This window comes from Vombatus ursinus, unplaced genomic scaffold (genome assembly GCF_900497805.2).
Source record: "Vombatus ursinus unplaced genomic scaffold, bare-nosed wombat genome assembly UNPS02014830.1, whole genome shotgun sequence".
NCBI lineage: Eukaryota > Metazoa > Chordata > Mammalia > Diprotodontia > Vombatidae > Vombatus > Vombatus ursinus.
The window spans coordinates 14,076,946-14,091,951 of NW_020954608.1; the positions used below are offsets into that span (position 1 = coordinate 14,076,946).

At 38.1% G+C, this 15,006-nt stretch overlaps 1 protein-coding gene across 1 annotated transcript in view; it reads left to right on the plus strand.

Annotated features, from left to right (window-relative positions):
- The window catches only part of FBXL13 (F-box and leucine rich repeat protein 13), a 254,089-nt gene that overhangs the window by 160,690 nt on the left and 78,393 nt on the right, over nt 1-15,006 (plus strand). Inside the window, 4 exon segments of the mRNA XM_027838888.1 lie at nt 5,532-5,630; nt 11,264-11,381; nt 11,471-11,489; nt 11,491-11,631. Coding sequence (XP_027694689.1) covers nt 5,532-5,630; nt 11,264-11,381; nt 11,471-11,489; nt 11,491-11,631 — 377 coding nt within the window.

A 15,006-nucleotide genomic window follows, 5' to 3' on the forward strand; every position in this document is an offset into this window, starting at 1 on the left:
GAATTCAACATGGAAAATGTCTTGTTAAAGAGTGCACTTCTACCCCACTCTCCAGTGGGCAGAGAAAGATTGCCCTATTGTTGCTGTTGTTATTTAGTCATTTCAGTCACGTCCAACTCTTCATGACCCCATTGGGCTTTTCTTGGCAAAGATACTGGAGTGGTTGCCATTTCTTTCTCCAAGCCACCTAAAATATATATTTGTTTCTTAGGCTAAGAGATAAGAATAGTCACCAGGTTCAAGTTAGTCTAAGTTCAGGAAAAAATTCTCAAGGTAAATACTGTTGGTCTGAGACATTTCTCTTGAGTATTAATTAAGTCAATCAAAAACATTAAGTGTCTACCGTGTGCAAAGTGCTGGTGATACAATGACAAAATGAAACAATCCTTGACCTCAAGGATCACACATTCTATGTAGACAATGTATACATATGTAAATACATAGTATATATACAAAATAAATACTAGTATTTGGAGGGAGGGCACTCACCTGGCATGGGGGAGATTAGGAGAATCTTTGTGTATAAAGTGTTATTTGAACTAAGTATTAAAAGAAATTCTAAGAGGTAGGGATAAGGATAAGGTGCATTCCAGGCATAAAGGACAGGGTACCAACAATGAGTGGGGTGGAGGAATAGCAATAAGGCCAGTTTAGTTAGACAATAGAGTGAGGCAAAGAGCATAATGTATAGCAAGACTGGAAAGGTAGGTTGAGGGCTTTCTATGCTAAACAGAGGGTATAAGATGCCATGTGATAAAATGTGGGAACAGTGCTTGACTTGGAGTTAGGAAGACTTATGTTTGAATGCAGCCTCTGTTATGTCACTTAACATCCATGAGTCTTAGTTTCCTTATCTGTTAAATGGGCATAATAATAGTTGTGGTATTTACCTCATGGGTTAGTTGTGAAAATTAAATGAGATGATATATGGATAGCACTTTGCAACCTTAAAATGTGATATAAATGTCAACTATAATTATTTTTATGGTATTAAGGGTGACCAACAGATTTCTTGTTGCTTGAGTTTCCAGATAATGTAGATGTGCTCTGAGTACATTCAATTGGTCTGGACCATGACAGGGTACATTGCCCTTTCTCCCTCTCCCCACTCAGGTAGTGCTGCTCGGGATTTATATGTAGCATTTACAGCAAGTAGTTTTTCCCCTCATATTGTATGATTATATTTAGCAATCATTCATTTTTGAGGCCTCCACAAAAAGTACACTTCTGATGTCTCTTCATGACCTAGAGGAGACTCTGGGTTCATAAAGATTACCGAATCAGAGCACAATTTCAGGCAAGTTCTATCATATTAGTAAAGGTTTTGTGTATGACTGTGGCAACAGACCATGCCCACTTCCTAAGGACTATGGAAAGTATAGAAAGTATGGAAAGATAATGCCTTCTTGTGCAATACAGTATTAAAAATTTTTTTTAGTATATTTCCATACGTAATGCCTTTAATGTAGACGTAAGGTACAAATTCATTTTGTTAGACATCATGCCTATTTTGCAGATGAGGCAATTGAGGTATATTTAGATAACTTGTCCAAGCTCACAGAGCAAGTTCATAGCAAAGTAGGACCTCTTACTCTTAGGAGTTCCTCCTATTAGATCACATCCCCTTCAAAATATATATAACATGTTAATAGTGGGAATTATGACCATTCTCAATGTATCGTGAAACCACCTGACTTCTCAATTGGTAGTTTTGGATTCATAGAAATTTTTTCCTCCTAGAAATTCAGAAAACTCAGTTACAATGCATTGAGAACATAAACTTCAACTTATAACAGAAAATATGACAGCAACTATTGAAACATTTTCTAAATTTAGATTATAATTTAACTTTTGGACTTCTAATAATTCTGAGATGTCATAAAAAATTAGAAGCCAAGCAAAAAAAGAATGTCATACTGGAATGCATTTTAAAATAAAAGTTACTAGAATTGATTAGACATGGTCTTATACATTGAAATATTTTTATTTAAAAAGGAATAAAATTGTACCAGTTGCCAATTATTTAATCTGAATCAATTATAATAAATTACATATCAAGACCAACAAATAAGTACGATACAAAATAATTAGGCTTTAGAAGGACACAAAAAATGCTAATTAATATCCCAAATGATCACAGATTCTTAGATTTAGAACTGGGAAGGGGACCTTTGAGGTCACTTAATCCAACCACCATTTTTGCTGATGAGGAAATTTAGACCTAGAGATTTTAAGTGTCTTACTTAGCATAGTGTCCAGCACATAGTAGGCATTTTGTAAATGTTCCTTTCCTTTTCCCCTTCCCTTCCCTTCTTCCTGAGGATCACAAAACTCGTTAGTGTCTGAGGCCAGATTTGAACCCAAGTCTTCCTGATTCCAGTTCAAATACTATATTCACTATACCACAGTTTCTCTTGGGAGTTATTAGAGTTGGTGTTCAAGAGAGGCTTTGTGGAGGAATTGTCAGTTGAGATAGACCTTAAAGGCTGAGTAAAAATTGGATAGGTAAAAAGGGAAGGAGGACATTTAAGTCATAGGGAATGATGTAAGCAAAGGCATGGAGGTGGAAAGTGTAGCATGTATTCACTGAATTCTGAAACGTGTGGAGAAATATGCAATGAGGCTGACAAGAAAGAGTGTGGAGCAGGCTGATGGTTCTTGCATGCAGAGGCAGGAGGCTGAAACTTTCCTTATTAGGCCAGGTACACATAAGGAAGTCTGATAGTAGTAGGAAGGGTTATTTGGAGTTGGCAGGATGAGTTGTTAGGAGCCTAGTATAATATTCCAGGCTGGTGATTATTAGAATCTGTATCAAGTGGTGGTAGTGGAATTTAAAAAGTGGAGACAGCTGTTGCATGCCTGTGTGATACACATGTGGATGTTCTGAAAACTGGAGATGCAGACAGAAAGTTCAGAACTGGAGACAGAGATTGAAAAGTCATCTGCATGGAGGTGGTAGTGGAAGCCACTGAAATGAATGAGACTGACAAGGGACAGAGTGTAAAGAGGGGAAGAGGCCTGAAGACCAACTATTAGGGAACATCCACCTTGAAAAAGACTCTCAGCAAAAGTTGGTGACAAATCCCATTTCTAGTTTCACTCCTGGACGCGTCTAGGAGGAACAATAAATAAGGGAAGGGATCAGTGGAAAAGAAGAAGCATTTATATGCTGCTCACTGTGTGCCAGGCTCTGTGCTAAGCACTTCACAAAATACCTCGTTTGATCCTCACAGCAACCCTGTGAGGCAGGTGCTGTTGTTATCCCCAATTTTACAGTTGAAGAAACTGAGGCAAAAAGAAGTTACGTGACTTGCACAGAGTCATACAGCTAGATCTGAATGTGCCTTTCTGACTCCAGGCCCATTGTGCCACCTACCTGCCTCAAAGAAAAGAAAGCCACAGGACACATATTTCTGCCTAGTTAAGACTTGGGGACCCTTTCACGTGTGAAGTAATAACCATTACACTACAGGAACCACCTCCAAAATAGATTCTGGAATTACATTTATTTTGTTGAATCGTAGAATTGAAGTTCACAGGCACCTTTCTAGCCCAAACCCATCACTTGGAAAAATGAGAAAATTCAGGCCCACAGTGGTTAAGTGGCTTGTCCGTAGTCATACAAGAAGAAGGCAGCAGGGCTGGGATTCAAAACCAGGTCTTTTCTTTTCACATCAAATATTCTTTTCACTGCCAATCCTTTCTTGACATGTGTGTGGGCTTGGGGAGGGAGAGAGAGAGAGAGCTATGAGTTATGCAGGCTCAGAAATTTCATTTCTCTATATAACTCTTTGTTAAGATGCTCACCAACAACCCTGGGGTTCCATTGAATTTCTCTGGAAGATTAATTGGTCACTTAATGTGTACGAGTATAGGGATAGCTCTCCTTGAGTTCTCCTTGATGGTCTATTCAAAAACCTAGTGTTTTCCTCTGTTAATCCCAGAATTTGCAGTATCAAAGGACTGAGAAATCGCGTAGTGTAAGGAACCTCCCTTGCCTCTAAAGTTGGTGGTCTCTAATTGCTGAGTGAATTGCCTCTGGAAAGGGGCGATCTTGGTTTCCCATCATTGAAGTTGGATGCTCAACACCTGAGGCTTCATTGATTGTATTTCTATCATCCTTATGTGGGGAGGCAGTGTGGTATAATGGAAAGACTGTTGAATTTGGATTCAGAAGAAACCTGGGTTTGAATCTCACTTCTGACGCTTACCAGCTGTGTAACCATTGACAGGTCATTTACTTGACAGGTTAATCTCTTTGTATTTGGGAGCATCTTTTTTTTTTAATTTCAGTCCAATGACCACGTACTCAATGTTAGAAACATGTTTATCTAAGGTCCCAATAAACGAGAACTGACACTTTGACTTAAAATATCATTCATGAGATGGAAATGACATAAATGTTTGACAAAATGAGGTAGTAATTGATTCTTCAGAAGAAGTAAAGAATGACACATAAATCTTACTATGGCCATAGTCAATCATTTGGTTTGTGGTGTTTTTTTTCTGTATAAAAAGGGAATAATACTTTTAAAATAATAATTTAATTCAGATAGGTGTTGTGGGACTGGGTTGGTGCTTAGCAAATCTGTTCAAAGAATGAATGATGTGATTTTCTTGATAATATTTTTATTTTTTTATTCTGCATTTTAACATGATAACATTTTAGTATCATGAAAGCCTAACAAAATATTGACTATATATACACTTGTGAATATGTATATGCATGTATATACGCACATGCACATGCACACGCAAAGGCAAGCATTTAATACAGGGTGTCCCAAAAGTTTTGGTTCCGTTTAAAACTTTGGGAACATATTGTATGTATACATGTATGTATTGTGAATTTATGCAGGTATGCATATAAGTATCCAATGCTTTCCATAAATTGGGATAATTGAGATCTGATTATATCAGTATTTTCGAGGAAGGGGTAACATTTTGTAAGAAAAGGAAACAAATGTGATTATCCCTTTTCTACATCTCCCACTTTGAATAACATATTTTGTAGGTCAGCCTTTATTATTAGGCCTGCCTAATAATAAACCTTTTTTACTGCTGTCTTAAAGTTTCATTAATGTTATGTTAATATGTTCACTCAGTGTTTTGCATAACTGCACATGTATAACCTGTATTGAGTTGCTTGGCTTTTCAATGAGGGTGGGTGGGGAGGGAGGAAGGGAGAAAATTTGGAACCCAAAGTATTAAAAACACATGTTTAAAAAATGTTTTCACATGCCACTGGGAAATAAGAAATATAGGAAATGGGGTACAGAAATCCATCCTGCCCTACAGGAAAATAGAAGGGGAAGGGGATAAGAGAAGGGGGGGAGAGACAGAAGGGAGGGCAGACTAGGGGAAGGGGTATTCAGAATGCATGCCATCTTGGGGTGAGGGGAGGGGCAAGATGGGGTGAAAATTTGGAACTCAAAATCTTGTGGAAGTGAATGTTAAAAACTAAAAAAAAAATAAATTAAAAAATATATGTTCACTCAATAAAATCAACATCCTCTTTTTTTTAAATTTAGATTTCAGTTCAAGGCTTCAGGGATATTGCAAGCAGCTGCAGTGGAATAAAGCACTTGGTCATCAATGATATGCCAATTCTGACGGATAGTTGTATAAAAGTAGGTCACTGAAAGCAAATTATCTTTAGAATCAGAATCAGAAATAAGATATGATGATGATAGTTAGCATTTATAAGGCACTTTAAGTTTCACAAAATGCTTTATGTTATCTCATTTGATCCTCACAACAACCCTGGAAAGTAGGTGCTTTTATCATCCCCATTTTATACTTGAAAAAACTGAGGCACAGAGAGGTTATTTGATTTGCCTGGGGTAACACAGCTACTCAGTGTCTGAGGCAGGATTCAAATTCATGTCTTCATACTTCAAGTACTCTAGCATTCTATGTACTGTGCCACTTAGCTGCCTGTATGTTTTTCTAATGATTTCAGATATAACAGCAAATGTATGTACGTGTTTTAAAGCCCTAGATTATAAGGAAATAATACAAAGGTTTTTAAAAAATATATACAGTGGTCTCTCTCTTTCATAAAAATGTATTTGCCAGTACTATTAAGAAGACTTTTTTTCCCCTCATCTTGATGATTAAAGTATCTGGCTTGTAGAGCCAATTACAATCTCTGTTTTGTGACTTTTTGCCAAGTCACAGTGTGTTGGCACTGGTCCCCAGTACAACCTCTGGTTTGTGCTAGGGAGGCAGTTTAAGTATGACTTTTTTGGGTTTAGTTTTGTTTTTTGATTATTTTTGAGAGGATCTTTGTCCTGGAAGTCAGGACTAGGTGCAGATTTGGTTTGGCTTCTATCTTTGTGATAGTCCAGAAGTGTCCTTGGCCTTGTGAACAGTTCCTTAGGAGTATCTGCTATGTGGTCAGGACACATGAAAAGGCTTTGACCCAGTGTCCCAAGATAGGTGAAGGAAAAATTTATTTTTTTGGCCAAGAGTTTAAAGACAAGTGTAAGTAAGGTGAATTTTACTGTGTGTAAAGTGGATTTTTTGTTATTCTTTCTTACAGTTTTCTTCCCAGCATCCATAGCCATAACAATCTCTACTCTCTAGGTGTTAGATATGAGTTCTCACGATCATGGTTCAAAACAGTTTCTACCATGCTTGTGCAGTAGATACAGGGATGAAGTGATGTAAAATTGTGAGGCTATTGCTGGCAGTGTGCCTTCTTTGTCTGTTGTCCTGTAAAGCAAATGGGCACTGGTCAGTGACTGGGGACCCCTATAGGGGTGAATGTGCAGGCTGGATGCTGTGTGTGCCTTGACCATCCCCCATCAAGGCTTGGGAGGGAGAATCTGAGTGTTTGCCTCAACCAGCCTCCATTGAGACTTGAGGGGATTTAGGGGAGTGCACAAGTTGTGCTGGTCTCGATTGACCCCACCGAGATGAGGGGTAATTGCCCCCCCCGCTTCATGCTGGCCCCTATGAGAAGGGTTGTTAGGAATTCTGTAGGAGTTGGTGCTCCTATTATGAGCAAACTCCCTTTGAGAAGACTAGACTAGAATAAAGTAAGCTTATTTAACCCCTTATTATGACTCCATTCCTGTCTTCCTGTCTGATAGGATCAAAAGCAAACCTGCTGGTGAGAGAGGTGCTAGAAGCCCTCCTGTGTCTCTTTCCTAAGAAATGGCATAGTCGATGTGTTTACTTGTCCAACAACTAGCGATGGTGGAACTACTGTCCTAGCCTGGTCTCTCAAAGCCAGTAATAGCACAGCTGTGGCTATCATCTAGTACTGGGGACATGGTGAACATGCAGTTGTGGCACTGGTGTTGTCTGGGATATGATGAAGCTACAGCCTAGGAATCGTACTAGTGATCAAGGCATCCTAACAATGAAGCTGTTGTTTTAGGGTGAAGGTCGGAACTTGTTTTCAAGGCTTGAGGCTTGATCCCATAGTTCAAATCTGATATTCTCAAAGCTGGAGCTCTGAACCAGTAGTCAGGTTCAGACTGGTGGCCCAGTTCCAGCTTATTATAGACTTGGACTTGTGCATGGGCCTTTGCAAGGCTTCAACCAGTTTACTAGGGGTGGGAGCTGGGACAGAGTTTACTGGCACAGGTGCATCCCTGGCCTGGTAGTCAGGACATATTGGGGTTAAATGTATAGTTGGGGCCTTGAGTTCTGTGAATGGTGGAATCTTAGCCCAGTGGTCAGAAAATGGATTGCTGGTTGAGGTGTTGCTCTGTTAAAGTCACACAGCTGTGTAAAACTTTGAACAGGTTCTCAAAGTTACTAGGAACACACGTGGGGTTGAGGCCCCATGGTGATATAAAACATTGTTTAGAAGATATGAAAGGCCCAGCAGTTACCTTGGTCCTGAGGCTAGGCAAGTTAAGGGAAAGGGTATGACTGTGGCATAGCTTTTTCAGTATATTCATGGTTTAGCTCTGCTCTGCCCTATATTTCAAAATGGGAAATGGCAGAGTCGTTGCCAAGCAGTCAGGATTAGGATAACTGTTTGAAGCGTGGTGAGGACACAATTGTGGACCTGTTATAAAAAAGGTGATATTTTGGCCTGATGGTTGAAGCATGATGTTTGCCTTGTGGTGGTTTTGTTGCCATGATGATCCAATCTGATCTGGAGCACATGACTAGGCTGGGTGACTTGACTGGCTTTTTGGAGAGCAGTAGACCAACACTGCCCCTGGAAATATCCTTTGTCTTCTCATTTCTCTACTTGAAGGTTATCTCTTGCCCATCACAGCAAAAAGGCAAGAGACAAGGAGGACAGAATAGTATATATACCGCCAGATGTGGTCACTGTGGCTTGTTTTTCTTTATCACAATTGTGGACCCATTTAAAGTAGGGAGTGGACAGAACTGCCCAGGGATGAGGAGCAAAGGTCTGCCTCCACAGAGCTTCTGAAGCTTCCCTCAGTCCCTGTTCTCAAGTAACTCATAGTCTAATGGGGAAGCCCCCATGCAAACAACTCTGTATAAATAAAATCTATAGAAGATCAATGGCAGGGGTGGGAAGCGGGGTCAAGAGGGAAGGCACTGGCATTAAGGGGATTGAGAAAGGCTTCTTGTAGAGAGTGAGATTTTAGCTAGTACTTAAAAGAAGTCAGGGAAGCCAGGAGGCAGAGATGAGACGGAAAAGCATTCCAGGCATGGAAGACAGCCAGTAAAAATGCCCAGAGTTGGGAGATGGAGAATCTTATCCAAATAACAGAAAGGAGGAGAGTGTCCCTGGATTGCAGAGTGCATGGAAGGGAGTAAAGTGCAACAAGATTGAAAAGGTTAGAAAAAGTGTTCATTTTTTTTTTTTTTTTAACAAATCCTTATGTTAACTACACAGGCAGCTAGGTAGCATTATGGATTAGGTGCAGGCTTATAGTCAGGAATACCTGACTATACTTGCCAGATACTTACCAGTAGTGTGACCTTGGGCAAGTCATTTGTCCTTTCTCAGCCTCAGTCTTCTCCCCTGAAAAATGGGGTTAACAATAGCACCTACCTCCTAGGGTTCTCATGAGGACTGAATGAGATAATATTCGTAAAGTGCTTTGTAATCCTTAAAGTACTATATAGCTGCTACTAAGTAAAATGCAAAATTGAATTAAACTTGAAATTTGCCACATACAACACACTTTCATGTCACTGATTTGACCTCTGTATTGATTTCTGCCTGTTTGTTAATGAAAGGATTTAACCCCTCAGAGTTGTCAAACTCAAATAGAAACAGATTCTTGCCAGTCACATATTGACTTAGAAAACCACAACGTAACATTATCTTAGTTGTACTGTGTTTTTATTTATTTAGTTAAACATTTCCCTATTATATTTTAATCTGGTTCAGGTCACACAAGTTTTGTTGGCCATGAGTTTGACACTTCTGCTCTAGTCAAATCTCTAAGCCCTAAGTTGCAGAGAAGGTGCCAATTTCTATCAGTGGAGTGACCTCACCTGGGAGTTCCTTATACCAATGAAATCTCAAGTTTCCCTCTCTTCATAGTGCCTTACCTCTGAGATTACTTTCCATTATATTGTTTATATCTGATGTGTACAATTTTTTGCATGTTGCCTCCCCTATTCTACTGTGAGCTCTTTGAGGGCAGAGATCATGCTTTGACCTTTCTCTGTATCTCCAGCACTTAGCACAGTATTTGGTACATAGTAGGCACTTAATAAATGTATGGTGACTGATTATTCCTTCTTCAGAGCTAGTTGTGCAAGTTTTGACAAGTTTTTTGGTACACATCAGTCATTTGCTGGTGCATACAAGTGGGGAAAAAAGCACACGCTCTCTCTCTCTATATATGTTCATATGTACATATATACATATACGCACAGAGGTTTATACACATACTTGTAAACATCTAATTTCTTTGTGTCCTTGAATCCCCTGTGAAATTTTTCCATTGCTCTCCAGTTACTTGTTTTATGGTGTAATTCAAACACAAAGCTTTAGTACATGAAAGTAGTTTGGAGCTTGTCAGTGTTCAAGATTAGGTGACAGTAGCCACCAAATGTGGCAATCCTTTTTGGTGTTCCCTTTTCTTATGACTTTTTATACACTTAGGACATAACTTCTTAAGTCACTTTTCCCCCCATCCAGCCGTTCAATTATAAGTATGTTAAATTAAATTATTTAAAATTATTTAACATATTTAAATGGTACTTGATGTTCTTTCCTCTGACATTAGTAAACTTTATTAGAAAATTTGACCTATGTTATTATTTAAGAAAAAATTCATAAAAATATTTGAAGGCTGTAACTAGTGAATGAAGTAGGATGGATTTGATTTAAATCACTAGTCAAGAAAACTCATTTGATATTACCTAATCTTTAAAACTGATATGTTTTAGCAATAGCTAGCTAAGTGATTTTTAGGCTTTAGCAGAAAATTGACAAGTTTAATTTAGTTATTTAAGTAAAGCTGTTAATTTTTAGAGATGAGCTATCTCCAATTCAACCATTATATTTTTGCCATGTAGTAGTAATACTGCTGTCATTAAAACTAGATATTTAAACTTTGTAAAGGAAGAAGTTCATATATTTTGTATTTTTAAGCCAATATATGTATGTTTTAACTAAACAAACATTCACTTTGAGATTTTCATTGTGGAATTGTGGGTTAAAATAAAAACTTGGCCAAAACACCATGAGAGAGAAAATATTGGGTTTTGTAGCAACTACATCCTTCACTTTGCTGTTTCTGTTTACTTATAAATCAGGGAGTGGGGTGGAAGGAAGAGGGCATTTTCCTGCTTTAATTCTCAAAGAATTTCTCAGTTTAGAATGTATTAACCCAAAAGAAGAGACTATTAATTTTGCACTTACAAGAGAAACTATTAAAAATTGAGTTTTCATTTCATTAGCATCTCAGGAATTCAGATGTTTTAAGTGATTATAATAGTTCACTAACCTTCCTTGAGAAGTTTATCTGTGACATATATTTCTTGAATAGTTTATTTTTGCCTTGAAATTCAATGGAAGAGTGATTGTTAAAGGCAGCAATAGACAACTTTTTTTCAGCTGGTATGGGTTGATCCACATTGGAGAGAAGACTGGGTTCAAATCTCAGCTCTGCTTTAGTACCTGTTTGACCTTGTACAAGTCATATCACTTCTATGGCTGCAGTTTTCTCATCTTGAAAATGAGTGGGTTAGACTTTGATGTGCCCTCTAAGGTCCCTTTACTGCTCTAAATATATGAACGGCTTAGTTCTATATTTGTTCTAAAATCTAGGGTTTTCTCTAATCAAATTTTTTTCTCTTAAAGGTTTTAGCTGAAAAGTGCAAAAACATTACATCTGTAGTATTCATTGGTTTACCACATCTCTCTGATACTACTTTTAAATATCTTACTGACTGCTCACTTAGCAAGGTTCGAGTTGAAGGTCAGTGACATAGTTAAACTATTTCATCACTATTTTGACTTTGAGTATTAATGATAAATGTGATACCTTTGGGGTCTGTATTTTAACAGGGAATAATCGCATAACTGACAACTTTCAAACTTATGGATAAATGTTATGAAGATCTCTGCCATATTTACACGACTGATTGTGAGAGGATTACTGATGACAGTCTTAAGTCGATTGCTAATTTGAAGAATCTTGTTGTATTGAATTTAACCAATTGTATAAGGTAATCTGATTTTTTAATGAACCAACCATTTTAACAAAAGTATTTAATCCATAATGATGTGGCTAGATGTTTAAGACATTGCCAAAAGCATTGGAGTTGTCCACTGATCCTCGGTAGTTTTCAGATATGTAGCATCTTGATACCTCAGTTTTCCTGTTGATAAAATTCATCATTTTGTACAGTTGAATGAAATATGTTGGACTATTTATAAGAAAGGCTATAAAATCATCCTGTTTGTAAGACAAACCCCAACTCTTTTAGAAGGGAGTTCTAATTATTATTTAAATTCTTCTGTTTTCCTAGCATTTTATTGAGTAATATCTCTTATGGCAAGTCTAAAGAACCAATCCAGAAAGAGGGCAGTGGTATATAACAGCATTCCCCATATAAAACCAATAATTGAGTCAATTAAATCATTTTAGTTTTATTAAAGTTGATGAAACATATGGAAGACTTTCTAGAGTGGAAATGAGGACATAGGCTTTAGTTTCTTGTACTAGGAATACTTCTCTGTATTTGACTAGTACTGTGGGAGGAAGAGGAATGTAGGTATTAGAACCTCTTGTAGAGATGAAAAGTAGGCAAAGATGTTCTATGGCAACTTCTCAAACTTTAATCTTATAACTACCTGCCAGGTTTCTCTATTTCTTCATTAGCCTTTCAACCCATTCTGGATGTTTATATATCCTTCCCCACCTTTGGTGCCCTATGCCCTAAAGTTTCTGACTTGTAGCACTTTATTCTAGGCTTACCTTCTGCAGACATTACAGTGTTCCAGAGTTAAAATCCTCTGTCTCTTACCATTCATATAAGACTCACATTCTCTCAATGTCCTATTCCCATTTTTTTTTGCAGAGGAAAGTGATCTAGTACTTATTTATACTTTTGTATGAATTATTTTAATAGTGTTACCCCTCAGGGATATTTACATTCATTGCTTAAACAGGTCATGAGCATCTGCTACATGCTAGGCACTGTGAGAGATACTATATTAAAACACAGACATAGTTCTTTTCCCTAGGGGATTTAAAATCTCATATAAGAGACAGAACACATCCAGGACGTAATAACAACACAAGACAGTAAAGATCAAGTACTAACATTAATTGTACAGATAAGAACTATAATAGACTAAGGAAGGGAAACATCAATTTGGGCTGGAGTAGTAAGGGTATGTTTCAAGAAGGCAGTCGGACTTGAACTAGAAATATCAAAGGATAAGTAAAAGAGATTGGCAGAAAGGGAGGAGAGAACAATTCAGGTTGGGGGGAACAGCATGAACAGAGGGGAGAGTCATCACTATGTTTTCAAAGGAAAATGAAGGGACCAGGCTCGTGTTTTTTGTGAGGCTATTGTGGGACATAAGGTTGGCGAAGCAAAGATTGATTAAAGAGGAGCTAGCAGGATTTGATCTTGTAGATAATATGAAGGCAGTGGCAGCTTTTGAACAAGTGAATTGTCCTGTTTCGCTCTGCCCAGAGCCTGGAGGATCTCCGTCGTGGGGTCAGCGTAAGAGTAAGAAAGATTTATAGTACCAGAGGAATAGAGGCAAAACATGTGTCAGCACAGGAAGCCACAGGTTAAAAGAGCCAGAGAAGAGTTGATGTCTTGAGGAATGAGAGCAGACTATCCTCGTCCTAGCACCATAAAGCAGGAGACTGAGAAAGACAGGCTAAATAAGGCACCAAGTGTGAACTAATAATGAAAAAGCAGAGTGAAGGATTAAGGTACAGCCTTTGTAACTCATTTACTTGCACTAAAAAGGGCTTATCTGGCACTTGCCAGTATGACACTAACCATGCTTTCCCATCTGATTCTGTGAACTTCAGCTACTCCTGCAGGGGACAACAAAGACAAGAGGGGAGTAACGATATGTGAAACAAGTTTTAGGATTATTGACTCGATAGCAGTAATCAAAAGCATCAGAAGAGGAAGAAATCGTATTCAGAGAAACTGATTAAGACGCTACTCCTGTAATTCAGACAGGAGATGGTGAGGACCTGGATCAGGGTGGCAGCAATGGAGACACGAGGGCAAGAATAAACAGGCATGCTGGAATATCAGAAAGTGAAGGACCGCAGAGGTCATCTAGTCCAATACATACCCAAGAAAGTACCTCTTCTACAAAAATCCCTGACAGGTGGTCACCTAATATATACATGAAGACCTTCAATAATTAGCAAGGCAGCCCCACTTTACTTTGGACCACTCTAATTATTAGAAAGGTTTTTTTTCCCCCTTGTATCCAGCCAAAATCAGTTTTTCTATGATATCCATGGCTTCTAATTCTATCCTTTGGGAACGACTAAAGCAATTTCTCTTTCCCATGACACCTCCTTAAAATGCTTGAAAAAAGCAAAAATGGACTTTGTAGATCTTCTCTTCATTTTTCAGAACACCCCAGTTTCCTCCAACTAATCCTTATGTGTCATAGTTTCTGGTCCTTTTAACATCCTGGTTACCCTCCTTTGGTTGTACTCTAGCTTATCCACATCCTTCCTAAAATATGGTGCTTGGAACTGATCAAATTGTGTCCTGATGAGGATAGAGTGTGGCAGGACTCTCCACTTCCTCATTTTGGACACAGTTTTATGAATATTGCCACAGATTGCATCAGCTTTTCTGGCTAACATGCTGGATATCAAATTGCAGTTACAGTCCATAAAAAAACAACAAAAAGCACAGGAATGGTTGTCTAGCTACCTCTCTTCCATTCTAGACTTACAGTTGACCTTTTGAACCAAAATGTAGGGCTTTCCATTTATCTCTACTAAATTTCATGTTATTAGATTTGACCCAATTGTCATAGTTTGGAATCATAATTATCTCATGCAGTGTACTATGTTAGTTATCCTCAGCTTTGTGTTATCCACAGATTTAGGAAATGTGACATCTCTACTTTCATCCAAGTTATTCATAAAATTGTGTAAGAAAATAAAGCCTAGCTGTGTGACCCTGAGCAAGTCACTGAACCCTGATTACCTCACCACAAAGCAAAAAAAGAAAGAAAGAAAGAAAAGAAAGCCAAGGTTAGAGTCCTTTTCCACTCCACCAGAATTCCTTCCTAGTTGTAAGGTAGTTGGTACATTAGAGAATACTAGGCTTGGAATCAGGGAGACTTAATTTCAGATCTGGCTTCAAATACTGACTATTTTTATGATCCTGGGCAAATCACTTAACATCTGTCTTCCTCAGTTTTCTTAACTCAAAATGGGAACAATAATAGCACCTGTCTTCCAGAGTTGTTGTAAAGTTCCAAAGACATATTTGTAAAGGGCATCACATTAGTGCCTGGCATATAATAGGAGCTTAATAAATGCTCATTTCCCTCCTTCCTTAACAATGATCCATTATTTACCACACTTTGGATATAGT